Below are 26,701 nucleotides of genomic sequence, written 5' to 3' on the forward strand. Positions count from 1 at the left end.
AGAGAGAGAGAGAGCCCAGATGGATGTAGCTCAGTTGGTAAGGTTGCCCAATGGAGACCAGGTGGTCATGGGTTCAACCCCTACATTCCACAATGGCATTTAGTGAATCAAGAGATATATATGAAGTATATAATAGAGAGAAGTAAGAAAATTGGGTTTCGAACCCAAAACGCAGTGCTTGTAGTGTTAACAACTTACCACTAGGGTAACCTAATTACGAGAAAAAAGAGAGAGCGAGAGCGAGTGTGATGCACAGGGAAACATAGAGAGTGTGAGCTGCAAGAGAAAAAGAGAAAAAGGTGAGAGATAGAGTGTATGAGTGAATAAGAAGAAAACAAAGGGACAGACAAAAGGTAGTTGTGGTTGGGGATTGTTGAAACCCCAGTTGTGGTTTCAGATGCTCAAGAGTTTGAGCAACACCATCACCTATGCAGGTTTAGTCGTTCCATATCTTCTTCCTGTTTCTCTCTGTAAGTGTTGTTTTTCTTCAAGGTTGTGGTATCATGAAAGTTCTTGGTGATTCCTCTAGTGAGCTAAGGGGAGCTCTTGCTACCTAGTTGTATTGTCTCTAATTATCGTGAAGTTTTAGTGACCGAAGAGCACCCGTGGTTTTTTCCCTGATTTGGGATTTTCCATGTAAATCGTGTGTTGCTTGATTTCTTTTTTATGTTTCAGCATATTTGTTGTTTATCTCTGAGTGTAAATCACTTCATAGCCGACATGAAAGTCGACTAGTTGGGCCGACTGGAAAATCGACCCAAGAGTTGATTAGTCGAATGATCGACTGAGATTAATAGTAATAATAATAATAATAATGAAAGTTATGTTTCTAAATAGCCCATATTGTGTATGAGTATAAATACACCTAGGGCAAACATAGTGAGAAAAGTAGTGCAGAACATAACTATTACAAAGTGTTTTCTGTACTGAGTTTAATAGAGAGTAAGACAGAGAGACGCGAGAGCGCACGACAAAGAGTGGCGACATAGTTTAGTGGAACTTGCCTTAAACCCTAAGGAGTATTCTCTAAAGAGTTTTGTAATCTTCTTTTCTCCCTGTAATCCTATTGATATAATGGAATATCTATTCCCGTAGTTTCCACCTGTTTAGGGTTTCCACGTAAAACTGTGTACTGTGTATTTTGCTGTTTTTTTTCTTGTTTACTGTGTGAATACTTCAGCACATCTTTCTCGTCTACTCATGGATCTAACCTCCATGCTTTTCCCACAACTCGTCCCCAGGCATAAATCCTCTCACAACATGCTTTGCAAGAAGAGCCTTACTCTTGAGCAAAGGATCTAATAAGCCCAATCCACCTACACTTATTGGTCGGATTAAAACCAACCAACCAACTTTTGCAACAGCCCTTGATCCCAATGGAGCACCCCGAATAAAATTATGAACTAAGCGTTGTAGTTTCAATATAATAGAGCGTGAAAATTACTAGGTTGACACAACTTACCACATTGATGCAAGCAAAACTGAGATTGCCACAACCACCCTTCCTAGTAAAGACAATTTAGTTGCTTCCATACTAGTTGCCTCACATGTTCAATATACAAGAAGTGGGTTTGGACAAGAACTACGAGACTCATTAGTTATACATGTTTTGTCCAAACAATTTCATGAGTACGAATATCACATTCTATTGAACCATGTTCCACCTTCATCTATAATCAAGTTTTCTTTTCCCGCATTTTCAATTGACCTATCCCAATATACGTTTCTTTCTGACACGTAGTGTGCAATTTTAATTACGTCATTCATCAATAGAAATTCTTGAATATCAAGATTCACTCTTCAAGTCGACGCACAAAACATCGAAATGTTTCATAATTTGGTCCCAAGCGTGCACCTTTAATTATGACATTCATCAATAGAAAATCTTGAATATCAAGATCCACTCTTCATGTTCCACCTTCATCTATAATCAAGTTTTCTTTTCCCGCATTTTCAATTGACCTATCCCAATATACGTTTCTTTCTGACACATAGTGTGCAATTTTAATTACGTCATTCATCAATAGAAATTCTTGAATATCAAGATCCACTCTTCAAGTCCACGCACAAAACATCGAAATGTTTCATAATTTGGTCCCAAGTGTGCACCTTTAATTACGACATTCATCAATAGAAAATCTTGAATATCAAGATCCACTCTTCATGTCCACGCACAAAACATCAAAAAAAATCATAATTTGGTCCCATAGGTTCAACTATGGAGGATAATAAAGTATATCTATTTATTTCTCATCAAAGAGACCAATCAGCATATCGACGGTGTGTGCACTCCAAACTAACTTAAGCACAACTTGGTAAGGTGCTCAAGAAGATGCATCAAGCCAATCAATAGGGAAAATGTGTGATTATTTGTAGATGTTACGCATCATTCAAAAGATTCTCAACCACATGATAAGGTATACTACTTCGAACAAGCTTTGATCCTATACATCATGACTCATAATTCTAGGTTCTCAAGACGTTAGAATATCGTTCATCTCCCTCTCTCTAATCATTAGTTATCTCCCTTGGAACCAATTTTTTCCTCTTCATTGCAAAATGATTATCATCATTCAATCTGTACCTTCACATTAATATCCAAAAGAGTTTCATCTTATTAACATTTATGTAAAATAACCGTCATAATATTTTCACTTGATATGAAACCTTAAGAAACATACAGGCCTACGAAGATTTATAATGATGGGACCTAATATAAATATCTATCACTACTTCTGTGGTCAAATGGACGAGACACACAATGTCAATAAGTTATGGTATATGACATTCAAGTGAAGATAAAGAAAGCAAAGGTTCAAACTTTCAAGGGAAGTACTAAGAGAATTAGTGCATATTGTGGTGTATTTGTATGGGTCATTTCAAGCTTGCATGAATGTGCGCTAGCAAGAAGAACTCTTTTCCATGTCTCTCCATATGCATGTTGCTTCAACAATCAAGAATGGATTGTTCCAACATTTGTCAATATTGAGTATGAAATAAGATCATTGCAATTACAAGCATTGTTCATGGAAAACATTTTGTTGAACAATAGAAGAAACTCTCAATCCATTGCCTTAGTTGAGCTTTTCAATATTTAATTATTGTCAAAAACACACCAATATTATTCAACTAGTTGTTTAATGACCAATGATAGAGTTCCTTTTTGTAATGAGCATAAATTTCCAATCCTACATGTCGGGAATTACAGTTTACAAGTTTTTAGTTCAAATTAGATGCATAAACGTACTCACTACAAAAAAAAACTTTTAATGCACTCATCATTTATACAGTTCATTCCTTCATTACTTCTTACTAGTGTAAGTTTTAAGTTTTAACCCAGCCTCCATTATCTATGTAAATGACTAAGGACTCTCAATGGACCTCGTCATTTATTTTACACATGTTTATCTTGTTTACACGTCTATAAGGATCATTATTCATACAATTTCCCTTCCTTTACAAAGTCTGACAAATTCTAAAACCAATTGGTCTTTTCTAGCTTGTCTTGAAAAAGTTGTACCAAATGATGATTTTTCGTAAGCCGCAATAAGACTTTCCCTTATGAAACTTTATTTGGCATGCACGATGTTTTGCATTTGAATGCTTATTAAATTGACTCCATTACATGAAATCAAGGCTAATTTTAAGGACTCCATGGCCAATTTCTCTAACTCTGAGGGAAAAGAAAGAAAGAGTGTCAAGGCAAAGATATAGATAGTGAGATCTAATTAAATTAAGTAATTGGCCCAAGTTAGTTACCCATCTATCAATAACATGTTCTTATGTTTTCTTGTTGCCCTTACCTATCGAATGTACTAAGGTACTTGTGGATAAATCAAACGTAATCTAGCATTAACATTAAGACATTGAAACTTTAGTAAACTCTAGTGCATTATGTCTCATTTGTAAATGTACCAATGGATATAAATTCACTTATACGAAACTACAATACCATGCATATAGACATCTGTAAAAAGCAAAACATCACAATAAAAGCATCTAGTTAGTTTCAGTATAAAAGAGACTAAAGTATTATACCACAGAACAACCAGTTAGTATTTTTAACATCCCGTAGTTTTTTAAAAGCATAACTAATTCATACCGAAATGCATTGTCTCTTTACAATGGCAAATGTAAAAAGACAATACATGTTAACGTACATTGGTACTTTCACAACATTACCTTTTTATACACAAAACCTTGTCTTATTACAATTCTTTAATTGAGATGTATAAACATGATTGTCCAACAGCCAAGTTTTTGTTTTGTGACCTTAAGGTTGTGTGATTTGAATGAGAGAATGAAGGTGACTTGATGTTTTGTAAACTTTGTTATTGCATTTCTCATTATTTGTTTTTGAATATTTACCTTAACATCAAATACAACCTCCTTAGAACATCTCATGCATTAACATTAAATGAAATGTTATGTGAAATTATCGAGGCCAACCTCACGACAGCAGCAAGGCTCAAGTAATGAATGAAAAACAATGTATTTCTAGTTAAAGTTCTAGACATTTAGAGATCCCAATAGTTCATTACTTATGGATTGAGAGTTATAAACATATTGGTGTAGTAGTTGGATTGTGCCTTATAACATTAAGATTATATGTGCAACTTGAGCAATTAGTTTGATCTCATGTTCACTATTTTAGTTTGAGTTATTTCATTTTTTTAACTCTTCGTTATTTTAGTTTGAGATTTTTCCTACTGACCATTTGCTAATACGTGGAGTTATATAAGATACACACACTCCACAACATCATCATTTAAAAAGAAAATGTTGAAAAGTAATTATTTCCAATTGTAGTGTTGTCAAGAGTGGACTCTTATGCATTACCCACCTATCATACAATGAAAAATATTGTGAAGGTACATCATGCTTGACCTGGTGACATGACCAACAAGCAAATGAAATTAATAGACTATTGCATCAAGGAATGCGTCGAAGTAATAAACTCATAATGAAGGTAACTCTCCTTGAAGGCGACAATGCATTTTCATTAATTTGAATTGACACGGAGATAAAAAGGTAGGCATCTGGAGATAGTTCAAACTTTAAAGAAATGAACGAATATCTAACCTTGTCTTTTTTGTCTGATAGGAAGTAGACAAGGTCCAATGTCCAAGGCATACAAAAACATGGAAATTAATACAGTAATATGCACATCAAAATTGACGAAATTAGTAACTTTACTAAAAGAACTGATAAAAGCAACAAGACAATATGGCTTTGAAGCACAATGTGAAAGAATGGCCTCTTTAAATCATAGTTTAGATACCACAATTACTTATCAAGATTCTATTATCAATATTCAAAGCATGTTGTAGACGGGTATACCTAGTGATGTGCAATGTTAAGTGTGTGTTTGTTTTACATGTGGTGTCCATTTTCATTACTCTCAACTTTTGGGCATAATGTTGTTTTCTCCTAAATAAATGTCTTAAAACCCTCAACATTGTCATATTTTTCAGCAAGGGAAACGACGCCAAGGCAATGCTAGAGGGGGCCACCCAATGTATGGAATAAGTAAAAACATGGATGCTACACCACCTATCACCCATGCTTGGAACTTTAGCCTAGAAATTTACATATGCTGAACAAAAGTAAAATTCTTTATTTGAGGCAGGAGATATGTGGTTGAGTTCAAGAGATGGAATATGGATATGCTCCACAAATATCATAGAGGACAATGCCTAGTTAGACATTGTTTAATTGCGCCTTGTGGAAACATTGACCAACAAATAGAAAGAAGGTACAAGGCATAGCAATAACATGTCGGGAAACCTACAGGAAATGTTAGCATGTGCACAATCACACATCCTTATCCCCGAGCATTTAGGGTGACACAACCCCCCTCCTCCACACACATAGGCATAATCTCATTATATCCTAATTTAGAGACCCTAGAGATAATAGATTTCATTTGCGGATTATGCCCTAATGAAGAGCATGATGATGAAGAGTATACATTACCCATGATGTGAAATGGTATTGTTTTCTAGAACGTTCCTTGCATCCCTTGATAAGCCAAATGTAATGCAATCTTATATCATTGTATCACATTGACGACAACTATTCCCAAACATACATTTTATGCGAGAGCATAGGAAACCTTTTAGGAGATTTGGTGCCATAATAAATGGAGGAGACTCTTGTAATTTTTGTGCAAGTCTCACCAAGTCATGAGGGCCCTCAATTACAAGATAAAGATAATCTTGCATTACGCATCGCAAGGCAACCACCCACATGAGACACTCTCTCAACTAACAATGTCATGATAAATTTTAGGATAAAATCTTGGTGGTGTACTATCCTTGATAACATAGTGTATATAGAGTGTATAGCAATGTGAAATGTCAAGCTATGGTCGGGATACTATTCATTTCTCTCATGGGCCAATTTGGTCTTAGACGAAGTTAATATATATTTCTTTCTTTCTCAAATAGTGAACACATCCCAACACACCATGTTATCTTCCTTGAAACCATTGAGTACTCACTAAAGTTTTTTATGCCAATCCTAGTCCTCCTAAAAGGATCCAACAATGGATACTAATTGAGATCAAACCCAAATTACCTTGAACCTAAAGGTAAAGAGGTTAAAAAGATGCATCAAACCTAATATTTGGCTTGATGCATCTTTCTAAGACTTATTACCAAAGCACTCAACCTCCCCTATTGGCATAGTGACCCCTTGGAGTCTACATTTAGTTTCTTTTTTTTCCCCGGAAATGTTTTAACCCCGATAGTTGTCAAACTTCTAAGAGGTGGAAATTTCTTTGTACTCTCTTACAAGTTGTGTTTCTAGCCTTGGACTCATCACTATCCCACATAGATAACACTAAAGGGGACAATCCCGTTGCGAGCCAACTCATACGAGCTTGTCACCTATCATTGTCAAATATAATCTAGTGACATTGTCTAGTGTGTGCATTGATAACATGCTCCAATTTTTATAATGATTCTCGATCGATTAGACATGTCATAGCGGCACTAGCAAGTGGGCAGGTATACCAACCTTGAGTAGCTAGTTCATACCCTAGAGCTTATATATACATGTACAATATTGCATAATTAAAAATACATTGTGTTACATAAATCTATTTGCATGTAATGATGTATATTGCAGGATATGGAGGCATCTTCCAAGGGGGTTTTTGTGATAGGTTTGATTATCAACATGACCTATCAACCAATCAAGCCTAAACCTCACTTGTTTACCAAATATATAAAGATAGTGTAATAGTTTTTGTTTATTAGATTCCCAAGGTTGATTAGTGTTCATTTTCCGCTTCTCGATCGGACAAACGATATAGAGATAGTATAATATCATTTCGGTGGGTTAGAATATAGATATATGGGTAGTGATGGCTTGTGTGTTATGTATACATATGTCACTATGTGTGTGTGTGTATGAATGTATGTATGTATGTGTGTGTGTGCGTGTGTGTGTGTGTGTGTGGATGTATGTATATATGACATATGTATGTATGTATGTATGGATGGATGGATGGATGGATGGATTGTGTGTATTGTTATGTATGTGTATGTATGTATGTATGTTTGTATGTTTGTATGTAAAACTTGAGACATATCTTATCCAGCATAATTCCATGTATAAGGAAGGAGGCAAATCATGTCTAATCATAGCATCATCATAGGTACATGCATGGTACAGTTAGCTAATAAAGTGCTTTCACACCTGACACCCACACATACCATCCAGATTAATGACATATACATATTTGACTAGATCATGACAGTCCCTTTCACACACATACACACATACACACACAATCCTAATGAATGAGATGGTCCCTTTCAATGCAAACACAAGCAAGCAAGCAAGCTCATATATAGACAAGCTGCAGATTAATTGCATTGTACAAATCACTACAAAGTTACTACAACTGATCTAGTGCCGGCCCTCTCGCTCTCGCTTACATGAGTGGTGCCCCGTGGGCCGTCACCGAGAAAGAATCTCCGCCCCGGATGAACCAAAATTGCCCATTCAATACTCTTTAATTTCAGCACACACACACTCCCTCTCATCACAATATTATATATGTATATAACTCTTAGTGGATTTAGTAGTGATACCTTAATTTAGTTAGCTAGCTAGGTTAGAGTGACCATGGATCAGCTAGCTCATGTGTTGCAAGAAATCATTAGTGATCATCATCATCACCACCACCATCATCATCATGACACCATTGATCAAAGAGGATCAATTGACAATCATCATCATTGTCACAAGTATTTTCATTATGATGATGATGATGAGGATAGTGTGAATGACCATAATACTGCACAATGCCATGGTCCATCTTCGATACTATTCGAGCCGACCAGCCGTAATTCCCTGCAAATTATGTCTGCCACGATGTTACTGTCGCCCAGGACATCGAACGCCTCCAGCTCGGGCTCCACATTCCATGGCGAGCAAAACCACTACGATGATGATACTATGCCCGATGATTATGCGACCATCAAAGACAAGATCGTTGCGCACCCCAGTTTCCACAAGCTTGTGATTGCATACGTGAATTGTCGGAAGGTTCTTCTTTTTAATGATTTCCATGGCCATGCTATGCTGCAATTGATGTTGTCAAAACCCTAAATCAGCTTAAACCAACTCCTAAAAAGAAAAAGAAACCCTGAATTCAATAGTTATTGGAATTAATGCAAATAAAATTCTAATAGCCCTTATGAACCTGCAGGTTGGTGCACCTCCACATGTTGTGAAGAAGCTTGATGAGTTAGTTGTGAGGATCATCGGCACTACTGATGATGATGATGCTGCTGCTGGTCATAGTATTGCAGATCGTAGTAGAGGACAGCACTCGGTAGGGGCATCTGCAGCTGAGAGTGATTATCACAACTCCATATCCAGCTATGGTGACAATCACGATCGTCATATAAACCAATCAAACTGTTTGGAAGAAGTAGTTGCAGGATCAAGTGACCCAGAGTTGGATGATTTCATGGTAACTCCAAAAGAGAAGGGAAATTTTCATTATACGGTTTGTGGGATTGTTAATGAACGAATACAGATCCTTCTATATATATATGATTGGCGGTGCTTCTGCAGGATGCATACTGTGAAGCGTTGCACAAGTACCATGAGGACCTCATCAGGCCTATGGACGAAGCCATGGCATTCTTAGCCAATATCAAGTTGCAGGTGAATAATGAGGATTATAACGCTACTATGCTCATGGCCACCAAAGACAACAGAGATCATCATCACCACCACCATCACCATAATTACAACCAATATGCAGGTCATCATCTCTCTGCCTCAATAACTTAACAGATTCTTTGATGGTCTCTCTCTCTCTCTCTCTCTCTCTCTCTCTCTCTCTCTCTCTCTCTCTCTCTCTCTGATTAAGCAGTTTTATAGTGTATATTATGAACTCTGATCCATTCATTAGTCATCCCAAATAGGCCCTCCTAAATGCATATATAAGATGCTTATTCACTTGCTTGAGAAATGAAACACTAACTAGAGATGATACTGGTCTAAGGATCGGAACACTGAATATTTCTATGATTGTTCACATCAATATATATCTGAGGTAGATGATGGAATTATCACCGGAGAGTCAGAGACTGTACTGGCCACCCGGTAATGTGTCATTCTCGTATACCATATACTCACAGTGATTAGCTGCTATGGACCATCTTAGATCTCCACTTTTATGTTATCTGCCATGCTAGTATGATCGGCCCAAGGTCATCTTGATCGATCTGGAGGCCATTGCACACACTCTACTCTTCTAAAGATCTAAGAAAGTTAGGGTGCCCTGCAAGTACCCCACGCCCCATGCATTGGCTGAAAATATAATTGGGCCACCAAGCAAGCCATGGTTTCTGGTGGATTGTATCAATTCATCCCCCTTACAAGCGGGTTGGCCAGAGTGGTCCACAGCAACCATCTCCATGCCTCTTTCTCTGTAAACCCACAAACAGTTCATGCCTTGAATTATATTACTCTAGAGCAAATATCACATTGCAAAATATATCATGTTTTAGCTCGATCCATTCCCGATCTCACTCCTACGAGCTATGTACTAGTATTGTACATCTCACTCTCAGGAAAAGATGAAGTGATATGGTAGTGGTAGAAGTCTATACCATCATTCACCATAGCCATATGTATAGTAAATGCATGTGATATTGGCATATCTCTGTGTGTGTGGTGTGAAGGCTGCGCACCATATTTGTCATGGTCTCTCATTATATTCAAATGTCTTATGTCGAGGATGCAGGGTTGATGGAGGAGGTGATGGACGGGATTGGGGCAGATGAGCTCGAGCTCAACGGAGATAAAGAAGAATACGATGACGATTTATATGAGTATGGGGAATACCTGCAGGGATACTACTCCGACAGCTATGGATCATGAGGACATCCAAAGTTGTGCTAAGCTATATAACTGCAGGCTTAGGTATATCACGAGTTGTGGGACAATTTAGGAAGGAAGTTAACTGTTGTAAGCTCAAAAATATGTATTGTGTTCTAATTTCTTGGTTTATTTTAGATGATGTTTTGCTATATTCCTATTGTGGGTGAACACAGGTCTCCTACTATTTTACTACCGCATCCCCTTACTAGGTTGCTCTTTCAATATGAAGCAAATTTGTTATTGCAAGTAGGACTAGGACATCCATCAATACAGACGAATTTTTTATATTAGCAGAGTCTAGTCAGCCAGCTCGACGAATCTGGACGTAATAGAAAAAACAATTCCCTTCGAATCCCTCAGTTCAAGAGGATCATATAATGTTTTAATGAGCAATTGTGAACATATGGCATCCATAAAAATGTTTCGAATTCTAATGCTAGAGACAAAAATGAAATTTGGGTCAGAAGTATTTGATACATAATTATTCCATGAACTCGGTGTTTGCAAGCCTGCATCCATAGGTCTGCCTCTCCCACAAACACCTAGTCTTAAATACAAAAGTAATGGTGCTTAGAATATATGTATATATATACTATTGCCAAGCTTTTACCAAAGTCTTAGCTATACAGGGACAATATTCTGAAGACTGCTAGGCGAATGCCAAAAGCAAAATGATAAATCTTTGGCAATTACATCACCAAAACAAGTATAAAGCAAGCTCACAAATAGAACATAATATGAGAAGCACAAACTTCTTTAACCAAATGAAAATGGAAACTTATTACAAATTAATGCCTTGCTTTTCAGAAACTCAACACATAAATAAAGTTGGAAATTACGATGACCTAATGCCTGCATAAGTTAAAGACCATGCAAGCAGTACAAAGTCTTCCAACCATGAGAGTGATTTAATATATCGGTTATTCTTTTCTTTCTAGGATTGAACTATACAAAAGATATACTAAGATTTCAAAATTCTTGTTAGCAACCATATGCTATTTACATGTTTTCTGTTTACCCACTCTTTATAGGGTTGAATTACATACTGTTATGATGCTCACCTCTTCTAGGACACACAAGAGGAGCTATCATTTCCATCTCATGAACACTCACTCCAAAATTACACATGTTTGCAAAAGCTCTAGTATACTTAAGGCCATAGTTTGCCAATGGTCCACAATGCTTCTCAAAATTCCGCACCTTCAGAAAAACAAAATAAAGTTCTTATCAGGCATTGCAAGGTCTCTTGTACAAGACAAAACCAAGATAATGCACAAAACACTAAAGAACCTTGCAAAATATTAAGAAACTAAGACAACTGAGAAAAATGCAAAATGTTCTTTTCAGCTTGGCAAACCCTCATGTAAAATAGAGAACTAAGACAAGTACAGAGCAGATGCTCACCATGTCTTTCAAGCAATCCCAATCATCAACTAGAGGCTGTCCAGATGGGCGTTTATCTTCTAACGAAAAATGTCCACTGTCTTTCAATAAGAGAAGTTTCCCTATACTCCATACACTCCTATCGATGTGCCTTCTATGTGCCAAAGCCATAAAAAGTTCGTCCTGTGCATCCATCTTTGCATTTGATCCCTCATGTGCAGCCTTGAACTGCAAACATGTTCAAAGTAAGACCTTGCTAAAGACCTTTTCATCAATAACATCAATGTTTGAATCACCAATACAAGAAGCAAGGTTTGAAACCTCTCAAGAAAGACCAGCCATCTCATTATTTACATAATTTAACATGTGATCCTAAATGAGAAGCCCTAGTTGCACAAACAATGCAGAGCATAAAGTCTTAAAAATTACCTTGTGCCAAAGATAGAGAATATCTGCATCTCTTTGCATCATAGCTACCATTCCTATCCTTTGGTGATTGAAACGATGTCTTAACAAACCACTAGATGGCATTTCCAACTCAACTTCACCGGTGGTAACGTTCTCCTTTAATGGATCACTACCCAAGTACAGACAAAGTTTCTCGTTGGCCAAGTCAGCACTCCCATAGCACATCACATGTGATCCAGAAGTGTAGGTATTGTAATTGGATGTTCTCATTTTGACCTATAATCCAAATAGCAAATGAATACGAAATTTGATCCACAGCAACTTAAATTCCCCAATAATGTTTAGGCAGTTAGCACTCTTACAGCATCATACTGTTCTTGCAAACTCCACAATTTGAGATTTTGAGATTCACTGCCATCAAGGCAACATATAAACTCGAAAAGAATCAAAGAAAATAAAAAGTAACAGCAAAGGAATTGGATAACACAAACACATACCTGTCTTCCATCCAAGATACACTATACAAATCACCAAGGCATGTTATATACTCAGGTGGCGGCGGAGGAACCATGCCTGGGCAATAGGTGCCCCAGCTGCTCTCCTCCGCATTAGAAGCAGTGGTAGCATATATGCTTAAGTTATTGGGAAGAAGCCCTTCGAAAATGCTACCACTTTCACATGCTTCCAAATAGACGACCTGCTTACAAGAAGCCAGACAGAACACAATAAATTCTTGATACATCATAACGATGTCATCATTCATTATACTGAAATGTCCAACGAGTTAATGACACAACCATCTCTTTGTAGCCATTAGCTTCATGCTTCTTTTTGAATGCCTCCACTAGCTCATTTGCATAAAGATTTGGTTCAGTAGGCATTCCTGAGTATCCAATTCCTTGACAGTTAAGATTACACAAATGCTTGAATAAACCAACAGAGAAAGTTTCAACAAAAAATAATCGCAATACCTAGCACTCCTGGACCTCCATGATCAGAATAGAACACAAAGATATGGTCTTCTGGACCGCTTTCTATAACCTTCCCACTACCACCAGTGAGAGCACTCTTGTTTCCAAGAAATGCAGCCAAAAAGTTGTTTACAGTCACATTAGCTCCAGTATAATCCTGGAGATGGGAAATATTAGCCATTGCCATAAAAAAAAGAAAAGCAGAGACATAAAATATTAAATTAAACAACAATGTAATATAAAACAAACCTTGGGAACTCCCTCATACACATTCTCTCCATTTGGATTGTTAATGATGGTGCCAGGGCGAGGGTTCAAGGGATTTCCAGCAATATCATCATACATAAAAACGACTATGTTCTCTTCTTTGAGACCACCTTTCCGCAGCACTTGGTATGCATGACAGACATCAGCCTATGATCACGCCGAAGATCATAAATGAATAAAAAACAGCACAAATGGAACGAATCTTAATACCATACAAATTCAGATGGCGTGAAATGAATAACTAAAAAACAGGAGCAAAGGGAGTGCCGAGCTTCAACCTCATACACAGTCAGAAGGTGTGCAGAAAGATGATCCATCAAATAATGTAAAATTAGAAACTAATCCTGCACTTGCATGTGAACTTCAGGTACTAAATATAAGTAAAAGAGATGCATGACAGATATCAGTCTGCATCCAAGATTATGACAAAGTAACGACAACAAACAAATAGAAACATGACTGAAAACCTGTGTTTTCACTAAACATTCCTAAAGGCAAATGAGATATTGAAACGAGAGGTAAAAATATGGCAAGTGGCCTGCAATTTGACGTTAAACCTTAATCAAGCAAACACGCATAAGCATAACAAAAGGCTGCTTTGATGTAAATCTGACTGAATTGAATAGTACAAATATAATATAATCATTGTTCCTGAGAGCACAACTGAGTATTTTCATGTAAAACTCATTGAAACGGAGGCAATGAGATGTTGAAGGGAAGAGTGTATTTGACAAAAGGCCTCCATGGCAGAAATTGACCAAAAAACCGAGTTTAAACGCATAGCATTTGCTATATAAACCTTATCAATAGGAAGACAGAGAATCGCATGACTGAGAAATCATCCTGTGCAAAAGATATTGATCAAGAAAAGAAAAGAAACTAACAGAAAACGCAATGAAAATAATGCATTTGCATGTAAAATGTTTTGATTGAGAAGACCAAAGCAGAAACGAACAGGAAAATTTGACCAAAACAATGATCTGCATTTGTCATTGTAAACATTCTATGAATGAAAACAAAAAAAGCAGACATCAGCGTAATGCACGGCAAGAAATGGGAAAGAATAGAGGAAATATATATATATGTATGTATGTATATGTATATGTATATGTATATGTATATGTATATGTATATGTATATGTATATGTATGTATAGAGAGAGACAGAGAGAATGAAGCAAAGACTAATAGTCACTAACCTGATGTCTGTAATTTCCATAGCCAGAAGAGCCAGCGATGATAATGGCCCAGCGAGTACTGTTTTCATCTGCACAGTTAGAAGAAGGCGAAGAAGGGACGGAGATGTCATCCACAGCCACAACATCTCCAGGAGATCTTCGTCTCCATCGCAAAGCTCCATATCCACTACTACCTCCAGCAAAGGCTAGCAAAGACAGCTGCACCACCAGAGCGATGGTGGTGAAGCGATGGAGATGAAGGCGGAGAGGGTGAGGATGCGCCATGGAAGTTGAGGAGGGGGGAGGTGGGATTTAGGTGTGAAGGCGGTCGTCTCCATGGCCATGGTGGCCACCCTAAACCCTTTCTTCGGCCTCAGAACCAGAATAGCAGGCAGAGTTTCTAAATGGAGACGATCATGATGAGATTACTCACTCTCTTCTTTTTCTTCTTCTTCTTCTTCTTCTTTTTTCTTTTTGCTTTTCTTTTTGCTTTTTCTTTTTCTTTTGCTTTTTCCTTTTCCTTTTCTTTTTCTTTTCCTTTTTCCTTTTTGCTTTTCTTTTTGCTTTTTCTTTTTCTTTTGCTTTTTCCTTTTCCTTTTCTTTTTCTTTTCCTTTTTCCTTTTTTCTTTTCCTTTTTTCCTTTTCTTTTTCTTTTTCTTTTGCTTTTTCCTTTTCCTTTTCCTTTTCCTTTTCCTTTTCCTTTTCTTTTTCTTTTTCTTTCTCTTCACCTTTTTTTCTCTCCTCTTTCTCTTTCTCTTTCTCTTCTCCTCCTATTTTTCTATCTCTTTCTCTTCTTTTTCGAACCATTCCTTCCATGCGACTCAACTCACATGCATTACAATATGTGACATGGCATTGGGGCACAAGTGATGAGAGTGGTCGGCTATGCACACTTTCCCCTAAACAAGTTTGAGCGTCTGAGTATCACACTTTGATACAATACTCTGCCTTTGATCGTATTCGACCATGCTTTCCACATATCTTCGACTAAGCCCAATCCTTGCACGAATTTCTCTCACAAGCATAATGTGCACTCTCGATTGGAACATTCATTAGTGAAGTTCTTGAACATCGAGAGTTGCTGCTCACTTTCACACGCATCACGTGAAATGTAATATTTTTGGTCTCATAGGTCATATTTGACCTCCGAATACGATAATAGAATCTATCTATCTATCTCTTTCTTCCTTCTCTTTTGCTTATTCTTTCTTTTTCTCTTTCTCATTGGTTTTTTCCATAAATCTATGTTTGTTATTAAAATAAGTTGATAATACACCCCAAGCTATCTCGATTCTCCACTCCTACATTAGTAGGGAATTGACGTTAAGGTAAACACTCTCCAAGTCTCTAATACTAGATGACATGAATCTACCTCATCTTGGGACAACCTCCCCATACAACATAGTTGTGAAAATTGCCAAATCAACTTCCCTTGCATCCTACATATTTGTTGTGGTACATCATGAAGTCCATCAAACCCCCATTTCTCATATTTTTTACTTTAGTTTCTTCTTCTTTCTCTCTCCCTTTTCTTTTTCTCTTTTCTCTTACATCAAAATTGCATCAATTATTTTAGATCTGTTGTTAATGCTAATCTTGTTGTGGAAGCATCAAAATAACAATATATAACCAAGAATAAAGCTATTAGATAGAGTAAGAAGGAAAAAGAAAACAAAACCAGAGAAGAATACAAATTTGAGGATGCCAAACTAAGAGGAAGCGGAGCTTATTTATAACTCCCAAACCACCTCCCCAATTCCCCATTTCCGATGTGGGATAAAGAATGGGCCAAAAAGTTAACAAATCCTTTACACCAACATTCAATCTAGTTATTAGATTCTAATGATGAACCTTATTTCCACTTTCAATTTCATTATTATGGCTATCTCCTAGCAAATTTGAGAAACTAGATGTAAAATACATGTATGATTTTGACCTATCTAGACCACACATACCTAATGACAAGAAACACCCTCTTCCCTAGCATACATTTTACATGGACAATTTATGGAATTAAATTCCAAAACAAATCTATCATTGAGGGCTACTATTGATTACTAGAGATCTTACTAGTCTAGCAAAAAATAGTTTAATTTCCAACCTTACATGTGTGTTGCAACCTTCAATTATAAAGCCTTTGACAATGTTCTAGATACATTAATTGCAATTGTTATCAAAGAACTAGCTATCTGAACATGCTTAAGAAACATTAGACTACTTATAATTGGTGATCAATAGCTTTTACTAAAGGCATATTAACAGTTGCTCTAAAACAAAATACATTTGCAAGAACATATGCCTTTCAAATCTAGCCCCACACGTTTAAAATATATGATTCTTCATCATTGGGACCGTAACATTATCATGATATTTCAATTTTAATTGTCACATTTTCATCTACAAAAATTAAATTGTGCAGAATTCGCCAAACGATGATGATGAGACGACTTCACAGCTATGTCAATAATGAAAACAACGCCTTTTTCTATTTAAATTCTGAATAAAATGCCAATGCTCTCAAATAAAACTTTCCAATGAGACCACCATCACCTAAAAGCCCTTGTCAGAGCGAAGGTGCTGTAGATAAAGCCTGATCTAGATCTGAAATCAAGTCGTCTACATCCTCAATGCCAGCCTGGAGAACAAAATATTCCACAGCTAAATAGGAAAGACAACCAGGCAATTCTTGGAACAAGAACTGGAATCAGAAACAACTTGCTCACCGATAGTCGAATCAAATCTTCAGTTAGACCACGAGCTTCTCTCACACTAGCAGGAATGCTAGAATGCGACATAAAGCATGGTAGACTTATTAAAGAATTTACGCTACCTGCAAAACAAATTATAATGAACTGATTCAATGACATTTTATATTCGATTGCACATATATAATTTAATAGCATTATAAAAATATGTAGCTATTCACATTGGCTATGGAAAACACAAGGTCCAGAATATGAATACCAAAGCTTACTGTTATGTTGAAAAGTTTTGTGCTCTCCGCGATATGCTTAGATACTGCCAAGGACCCTGTAGTAAAGCTTAACACAGATCCTGGTCCCTTGGCCTGTAAGCGTAGAAACCAAAAGAAAAAACTATTTTATTGTTGTTAACAATCTCAATTTCTCTCTTTCATTTCAGTCGGGAGAATTTGTGTATTTCTGCATACCTGTGAGAAGTGAAGATCCCTTCCAGGATGGCCTAGTAACCCAGCATAATTGACTTTCTTCACCCGAGGATGAGAAGAAAGATATTCTGCAATTTTTTGCGCATTACACTGAAGCAAAGCAATATACTTAGGCTTAAAGGCAGATGCGTATTAACAGGACAAAATGGCTTATAAATTAGATCACATGTGGAGATTCCTCATCCTTGGAGAGCAAAGAAAGCAATGAGTTAAAGAAAAACAGCCTAGAGTACATAGTCTCTCTACCCTACAAAACTTTTGGCAGAGGGAAACCTTTTAGAGAAATTATAAACTAGCTTTCATTCAGATACTATTTTAGCTCATGCATTGAATTTTCAATGTATCAATAGTCAGCTGCACGCTCAACTCCACAATATTCTTTGTTCCGCGAGAGAAGTAAATTTTCCATACCTGCTGCTTCTCAACTCGGAGGGCCATCGTCTTTATGCCTCGTAAACAGAGCCAACAATCAAACGGTGCCAAGCCTGTTCCTTCTGCATTTTGTAGAAAGTATACCTCTTTTCCCAAACTGTCAAAATCACATCGAAAGAACATCACATGGGGGGGAAATGAATTGATAACTAGACATCAAGTGAATGAGCTTCCTTTATTACTCACCATAACTCAATCAAGACTAATGTAGCCTGAATAATAATAAAAAGACAATTGTCAATATCTCTAACCTCTCACCCTTGACTGCAAGAACTCCTGCCATCACATCACTGTGTCCTGAGATGAATTTGGTGGCCGAATGCATGACAATATCTAAGAATAGACATTATACCGATCTTCTGATGTCAGACAGCGTAGAGAAAACCTCAATCACAATTTTAATGTTAGAAGAAACAGCTCACCTGCCCCAAGATCTAGGGGCTTGGAAAGCACTGGGGACATAATGCTATTGTCCACCATTACCAATGCACCATGTTTGTGAGCAATTTTTGATATCTCCTGAAGAAAAACAAAGAGATACCATATGTATGCCTCCACAAATGCAAATGCTATTTTAAGAGAGATTTTCTTCAAACATATTGGAATGATGAGACTTCCTTTAAGCCAATGCATTTAATTGATAAGTTCAGGAGGAAAATGTCAAAGAGCTTTATCTTTTGACTAGATTGGTTATATCCCTCATTCAAACAATTGCAAATTGCATCGTGCCATCTTACATTACAAACCTGTGAAAGTGCTCATCTTTCATTTGAGAAAAAAACTTTCATATCTTGACGCCTACCTACATTAAAATATAATCAACTAGCCTATCTTTTTCAGCAACGGTACATTGCGCTTTCAAACTACAAGTTCTATTCAGGGATGGATTCTTTGCCAATTCGACCAAGGGTTATGGAAGAAACCTTGGAGAAACTCTAAAGACTCATGAAATGAAAGGTATGATTGGTTGCAAAAATAAGAAACGAAAATCACACAGGCAGATGGAGAAAACGGAATATTAAGCCTGATGACAACAGTGAAATGAACAAATATACAAAAGACCATGCACAACACAACCTTATCAGCAAGGAGTATCATAGTTCTGACAAAAACCTCAAAGTAATGAAAATGACTTATATCGTATATTACTCTCAGGCTCACATCATTTTTATTATGACTCAACAGAAAGCCAATATTTGGAAAAGAAGAGACAAGATTGGTATATTGACACACATTATAGTAGAACCTCTCAAGCCTTCATTAGAATAAGATGAGAAGTTAAAGACACAGAAAGCAAAGAATTCAGGTGCCATATGGGGGGGTAAACAGGTCACTTTTGACCCCGAAAGATGACAACATGATTCATCTGCCTTTCTTTATGTTATAATTAATGATGACGGCTACTTATCTTCAAGAACAGCTTTGTTATGACTTACTTTAATGTCAGTTATCATTTGGCGTGGATTGGTAGGACTCTCAAGCCAAACTATCTTTGTTTTAGGACCAATGGCAGATTCAATTTCTTGCAAATTTGTAGTATCCACTCGTCTACAATAAAAAACAATAGTTCATAAGGAGAATTCTATTGTAACTTCATTTACACGAAGAATTAACATAGCTTTTCCTTTTCGAGAGTAGACCACAAATTATTCATAAATGGTATAAATACTAGCATCCTGAATGGCCATCACTGCAATCAAATCCTATGCAAACTGATGTCTTGTAGATAGTACAAATGCTATTAAAACACCATTTGAATCAGTCCTTAGGGATCAACACTATTATAACACTGTAAGTGCATGAAACATATGCTCCTAAATATATATTTACATGTATATATATGTGTATTATATATGTGTGTAAATGTATGTATGATGTCATAATTATAGAACTGCAGCAAAACTTATATGAATCATAGATGCAGGGCATACTTACTTTACAACTAAACCTGCCCTAGGTGCTATCTGAGAAAGTAGTCTGTCTGAACCTCCATAAATGTCATCACCCACAACTATCTCCTCTCCTGCAAAATTATTTTGCTACAACACGCAATCAAATTTTCTTATCCAGCAGGGGGGGGAGGAGACAATCCAATCCTAGAAACCTTTACCTGCCCTTGCAAGATGAGTAACTGTGGACAGTGCAGCCATGCCACTACTGAAACAGAACGCTCTGTCTGCACCTTCTAACTTTGCTAATAACCTGCGTACAAACATATCTTTAGAGTTGAAAAATTTTCTATGCATAAAAATGGGAAAATTGTTATACATTAGTATTTCAATTTGTTTGTTCTCCAAACTACTTCACAAAAAAGTTACTCCTTGCTCCCATGGATACGAGTTTAGCAAATTAATTAAGTAAATCTCTCTTGCCTCTCTTAATCAATTTACTGACGTCTTTTCCATGAAATTAAAGAATAACATTTTGACCAAACATAACTATCATCAGGAAGTAAACAAGCATATTTTTTGGAATTCTCTTGCATACAAGCATGTTTACGCAATTTTTCCAAAATAAATATAGAATGCTTACGTCTCAAGTGCAGTTCTGGTTGGATTCCCGCTTCTTGTGTAATCATAACTTCCATACTCAGTTGCCGAGGGCTGAATGTGGACAGATAAAATAACTTCTATAAATTTCTGACAATTCTCATATCCACATTTTTGTTTATTGAACTATTTTAAAGAAGGCTTTAAGCATGCTTTCACCTGCTTGAATGTTGCAGTTTGATAAAGAGGAGTACTGAGAGCATTGTAAGGGTCAAATGTGTTCGAAAAATTTAATATTGTAGTGGATACACCAAAATCTTGAGATCCTAAAAATCAATCCATTTAATGGCCAAATAATATCATGAGCCCACTGTTAACTGAAGAATGAAACAACTAACATTAGAGACCCAAAAAGAGTAGGCACATCCATTACTCAGACAAAAGAAACTCTTGGAGCTGAAACCCTATATCTTTTCTACCAATCAGATCCCTCCAACTCCATTCTAATTTACCAAATGTATCTTGTATGTAACAGATTTTATAATAATCACCAGTATATAGAGAAAGAATCAGAATGAACGGTACATTGAGGATGCACATTACATATAGATGATAATCTGCACGCAGTAATCCTGTATCCTTGTACTTGTCTAGACTATGCGAGTTTGACATGTCACTGTGAGAGTCAGATTCTCTAAACTCCATGATTTGAACATAGGTGAAATTCCAATTCAAATAGTATCTAATGTCCACTGATCATTTTTTTCCAAGTCTTGTAGGCAAAGTTCATACACTGAGATGATGATTTGCAAATAGTAATTGTGTATCCTCGTTGCTCCCCCTAGACTTTGATCAGCATCACCTTCTCTATTTTACATCATCTGCCCATAGATGATAGGACTGCTATAATTCCACCTCAGCAATCATCGTTTTTACCTTAATTCATACATCATGGGTTCCTACATCAGTGACATCATACATATTCTTGTATATTTCTCTGCTAGTTATTGTTCGCATGACATCTTTCTTGTTGCATTCTATGTGTACACATTTTAGTGAGAATTGTTGAAGAAAATTTCACTCCTTTCATAAATCTAAGTTGCAAGGTTTTAACAACGAAAGGCTTACCTTTCTACAAGTGGTAGAATGGTGTGCCATGCATAAATGATCTCCTCCCTTGATTGTACAGGAAAAATCTCAATCTTTCAATTTTAAGCATAAAGTTTGCTATTAACTCCTTGCAAGATAATCTCTCCTTCTATTTTACTCATCACCATGATTATGCTTCACTTTTGTGGGATAACAATGGATGTAAAATCATCTTTCCTTTCACTTACCATCACTGTTTACTTTCTCTTTGAGTTAAAATTTAAAAGAAACAAGTTTTTTTCTCGAGAGTAACATTGTCTTTCCTCACGGCAGCCATGATGAAGATTTGCTTCACCTGGTTTCTTCATTGATCAATCAAGCTATGACTAAAATACATATGTTGAAAACCTTCGCCACTGAAATGCTTTTAGAAATACCCTCACTCTAAAATACATCAATCAAAGCTCTTTCACTAAAATGGATCGATCGAATCTCTCTCACGCAATATGCATATACCAAATATCTCTCTCTTGAGTGCACCTTCTAAAGAATCCTTCTCTCTCTCCATGCAAAATGCATGGGGGGAACTTGCCACTGATCCAGAAGATGAGTCCTTGTAAAGAGAATTACTATCTGTCACTATCTACCAAATCTCTCTCTCTCTCTCTCTCTCTCTCTCTCTCTAAAATGGAAATTTCAAAACTCGCTCTCTTAATGCATCTATCAAAGCCCTCTTTCTCTTTGCATTAAAAAATGCATGGGTGGGGTGGGGGGAGCTTACTGTTCGTCCCCGAAGATGAATCCTCAGGAAAAGAATTAGTATCCATGTGAGAGGAAAGAATGTCAGGAGAAGCCTTTAGTGAGCAGCTAAGTTGCAGAAATCTCCTGATTCCCCTCCTTTGGCCGCAGCTGCTCTTCAGTGCGAGGTCCCACGGCCGATTGATGTCGATGGAGCTGGGATGCTGTGCAGCACGGAAAGGATTTTGGACCTGCACTGCCATAATTCCGCTCATGAATGTCGAAATGATGGGAGTGTGTGTGTACAGTGTCTCTCTGAGTGTCTGTGACTCTTGTAAGCAGGAGGAGGCCTATAAAGCATTTGGGTGGGGTCCAAGTTACAAGGCCATAGAAGAAGAATGCCTGCATGTAGGAATCGGCTCAAACCTTTAAACCGTTTTTTAAACAATTTGGCGGTTCGGTTTATGCTTGAGCTTCCTTAACCGGTTTGAGCTCGGTTTGGGATCGCTCAAGACGAACTGAACCGATTTCCGGTTGCCAAGCCGGTTAAGGATTAATCGGCTTGGCTAAACCGGATTAGGAACCAATTCGTTTTAGGTTTGGAAACTCCCAAACCGGTTGAGCTGAAACCAAACCATTGCCGATTGCAACTTGCATGTATGTATAGATATATATATGTTCGTGCAAGGGCTAGGGACATGGTACATTATAACTAGGACATACATGCATGTATACATACATATGCTCATGCAAGGGCTTGGGACCTAGGATAAACATGCATAATAGAGAGACCATGTGCCTGGACAACGCATACAAGAAGAAGTGGACATGGATGCGGACATGCAACAAGGGTCACTCTCAAATGCAACATTTAAGATTCAAGATCTCTCAATTATTAACAACACTCCCCAATCATTTTCAGGGGGTGTGAACCAAGACTTGAACAAGGCATTGGGGGCGTAGGGACAATATTCATATCTTAAATTAAAGAGGACCCGCATTAAAGATTCAACATCTAAATTATTCTTGCTTCCCCCTATTTATGGCTTGACATGTGGCACAATATAATAATATAACCATATTGATGGTTGATGGTATTTGTCGTCTAAAGAGTGTTCAAGACTAGAGAATGTAATTATATGCATCAAAATATAATAAGCAAAATGTGTGTTTGTGTGATAAGTAAATTTTATCATCCTCCCTGTATGTCAAATATGACCTATGAGACCAAAAATGAATCATTTTTACATAATGTGGAATTGATTAATGACTCTCAATGTTCAATAATTTTACTAATAAATGTTGCAATCGAAAATGCTAATTGTGAATGTGAGAGAACGTGTGTAGGGAGTGGACTGAATTGACAATGTCTGGAAATTGAATTAGAGTATGGTTAGATGCAAGGCATCGACAATCATATCAAAGTGTGATATGTACTCTAACCCTTGCACTTGTTTAAGGCAAAGTATGCATTGTCAATAAGTCTCTTGGCACATGCCCAAAATGCATTGTCTCATTTCAAATACAATGTGAGGTAAATCATATGAAAGCAATGACGCATATGGTGGAAAACATGATAGATTCTACTAGCATGTATCGATGACTGTAGTTTCCCAATTCAGTCGTATTGAAGCAATGGCAAACGGTGGACAAAGGAAAGGGATGGACTCGACTAGCATCTATCGATGAGTGTAGTTTCCTAGTTGAAAGAAGAAAAATGTTTTGAAGTTTGATGCAACATTTGTAATATAATGTGTGAGAAAAGATAGACTCAACAAACATGTATTGATGAGTGTAGTTTCCTTGTTCAAATAAGTAAAAATGGTTATGAAGTTTGGCACAACATTTGTAATATAATGCGTGAGAAAAGATAGACTCAACAAACATGTATTGATGAGTGTAGTTTCCTTGTTCAAATAAGTAAAAATGGTTATGAAGTTTGGCACAACATTTGTAATATAACGTGTGAAACATGACCTCCATGTCTTTCCCAAATTGTGATACATTGGCATTGCAAAAAAAAACGCATTCATAGAGTAATCTATCAACACAACATGAAGCATATAGGATGCAAACCATTTCTTTGTATCTTTTTGCTTACATCCATCCAAAATTCAAATATATTTTTTGTACTTCATTTGAATCATTTAACTTGGTTCCAATTAAATCTTAGGAATTCATAAGAGAGTACACGTAACACAAGATTCACTCGTGTAATGATTTGAGTGAAATGGGGAGAAGATGATACAATGAAGTCAATTTTAATATTAAGAGCAAATAAAATATAAATCAAGGATAACCAACACTTCATATAAGAGAGGGTTGCTTGGTTTATAAACAACTTCTAGCAAGAATGGACGTAATTTAGGTGGACATAATTTAGGATCAATCTAATAATGGCGGGAGGGCAAGTGGGAGATCTAAAATATCCACTTAGTCCAATGTAAAGGCATCTCAATATTACACTGAAGAGTTGACATAATGTAGGTTTGCTCAAAATAAGTTTAGATTATCAATCATCATTGATTACATTAATCTCCCACACACAGTCTTACTTATCGGTCTCTAAAATTGGGAGATTGGTCATGATTTTATAGACGCGGGCGAGGGGATGATACCATGACTATGTGAGCACCCACTTTGTATGAATTTCCAATATTCAATGTTTATTCAATTGAATAAGTCCTTTTCATATCATTCACTAATTTATTCTATTATTTGATATCATCATTCTTGATGAGGCTAACTATAATCTTTTGTTCTTGTTTCTAATATTACATAATTAGTTCACTTTCTCATATAACAAGTCCCTTTAATTTTATAGGTGGCCAATTACATGCTCAACTAGTTCAATAGCCCAATGGACAACCAACAACTAATTACTTCCTCAGTGTCAATATATGAGGCTAACTATGATCTTTTGTCCTTGTTTCTAATATTATATAATTAGTTCACTTTCTCATATAACGCGTCCCTTTGATGTTATAGGTGGCCCGTTACATTCTCGACTAGTTTGCAATAGTCCAATGGACAACCAACAACTAATTACCCCATTACAATTAATAGCCTTGTACGTGGAACGAAACATGCCTTCTTAGTTATTTGATCCATCATTGACAAAAACAACATTTGTGGATGATGTCGAGGCACATTAGATAGACAACATACATCACAAAAAAAATAAAATTACTTCAATGAACTTACATGCTTGGTTGAAGGGAGTACTAATGTGACAATTTTCTTTATTGGAACAAGTGGAAATTCTTTCCTCGATGGAGTGTTTATCTTGCCTATTGGCAATTCAACATGTTCCCCTACCCGTGTAGCGTAGTTAGTGGGTAATTATTTCCTTAGCGGAGTGTTTGTCTTGCCTATATGACAATTCAACATGTTCCACTACCCATGTTCCATTGTCACACCCATTGTAAGTAGTGTTTTTTACACACATTTATTAATATAATTGTGTGTTCTCATCGGGAAAGAGAGAGAGAGAGAGGGCCTAGATGGATGTAACTTAGTTGGTAAGGTTGCCCAATGGAGACTAGGTGGTCATGGGTTCAACCCCTACATTCCACAGTGGCATCTAGTAAAACAAGAGATATCTACGAAGTAATAGAGAGGCGAGAAATTTGGAGTTCAAAACCAAGATGTAGTGTTAGTAGTGTAGACAACTTACCATTAGGGTAAGTTAATTATAGGAGAGAGAGAGAGACGATTCACAAAATATATTAACTGAAATGGGAGAAGATTATACAACGAAGCTCCAATTAATTAATATTAAGGGCAAATAAATTGTAAATTAAGGACAATTAACACTTTATCTAAGAACGGGATTGGTTTATGCAGGAATTTTATGGGAGCACACATAAAAGTTTTATCGATATAATGAAGTTGCTCAAGTGGGAGGTATGTCTAAAATATCCAAATTATTTAAGGCAAAAGGCATTCGTCATTCAAAAAGTCAATGGTAGACTTTAACATAATGACACACACGAGTGCCCTAAGGAGTGTGTGGTTGAGCTTGTTATCTTTGACAATAACAATGCATATGCTTTTAGGTCTATCAATTGTATGCTTTTTCTTTCTCTTATTTATAATGAATGAATTGATATATTTACATGTTTTTCAAGTAAGAGCTTGTCGTCATGCA

The 26,701-nt window shown here is 36.7% G+C and overlaps 3 protein-coding genes across 3 annotated transcripts; 1 reads left to right on the forward strand and 2 right to left on the reverse strand.

Moving 5' to 3' along the window:
- The first annotated feature begins 8,027 nt into the window (after positions 1-8,027).
- LOC147861563 (uncharacterized) lies at positions 8,028-10,559 on the forward strand. Its single transcript, XM_087322070.1, has 4 exons — positions 8,028-8,559; positions 8,723-8,989; positions 9,094-9,286; positions 10,274-10,559. The coding sequence occupies exons 1-4, from the start codon at positions 8,137-8,139 to the stop codon at positions 10,408-10,410; spliced, it is 1,020 nt and encodes a 339-aa protein (XP_087178196.1). The 5' UTR covers positions 8,028-8,136; the 3' UTR covers positions 10,411-10,559.
- A 758-nt stretch (positions 10,560-11,317) lies between these two features.
- Positions 11,318-14,948, reverse strand: LOC147861564 (vacuolar-processing enzyme alpha-isozyme-like). Its single transcript, XM_087322842.1, has 9 exons — positions 14,638-14,948; positions 13,422-13,586; positions 13,173-13,329; positions 12,999-13,084; positions 12,699-12,898; positions 12,564-12,612; positions 12,223-12,477; positions 11,815-12,021; positions 11,318-11,610 (listed from the first exon to the last, which is right to left on the reverse strand). Exons 1-9 carry the CDS (start codon positions 14,899-14,901, stop codon positions 11,449-11,451), a joined length of 1,545 nt encoding a protein of 514 aa, XP_087178968.1. The 5' UTR covers positions 14,902-14,948; the 3' UTR covers positions 11,318-11,448.
- Positions 14,949-16,815: 1,867 nt separating this feature from the next.
- LOC147861565 (cystathionine beta-lyase, chloroplastic-like) lies at positions 16,816-22,862 on the reverse strand. The gene is made up of 13 exons (XM_087322578.1): positions 22,595-22,862; positions 20,944-21,050; positions 20,768-20,838; positions 20,346-20,437; positions 20,171-20,258; positions 19,672-19,783; positions 18,658-18,754; positions 18,487-18,568; positions 18,215-18,332; positions 17,786-17,893; positions 17,581-17,683; positions 17,340-17,446; positions 16,816-17,251 (listed from the first exon to the last, which is right to left on the reverse strand). The coding sequence occupies exons 1-13, from the start codon at positions 22,824-22,826 to the stop codon at positions 17,180-17,182; spliced, it is 1,389 nt and encodes a 462-aa protein (XP_087178704.1). The 5' UTR covers positions 22,827-22,862; the 3' UTR covers positions 16,816-17,179.
- Positions 22,863-26,701: the final 3,839 nt, after the last annotated feature.

Source organism: Azolla caroliniana, unplaced genomic scaffold (genome assembly GCF_043228905.1).
Source record: "Azolla caroliniana isolate FFs.n. ecotype wild unplaced genomic scaffold, voAzoCaro1.0.p SCAF_7, whole genome shotgun sequence".
Lineage (NCBI taxonomy): Eukaryota > Viridiplantae > Streptophyta > Polypodiopsida > Salviniales > Salviniaceae > Azolla > Azolla caroliniana.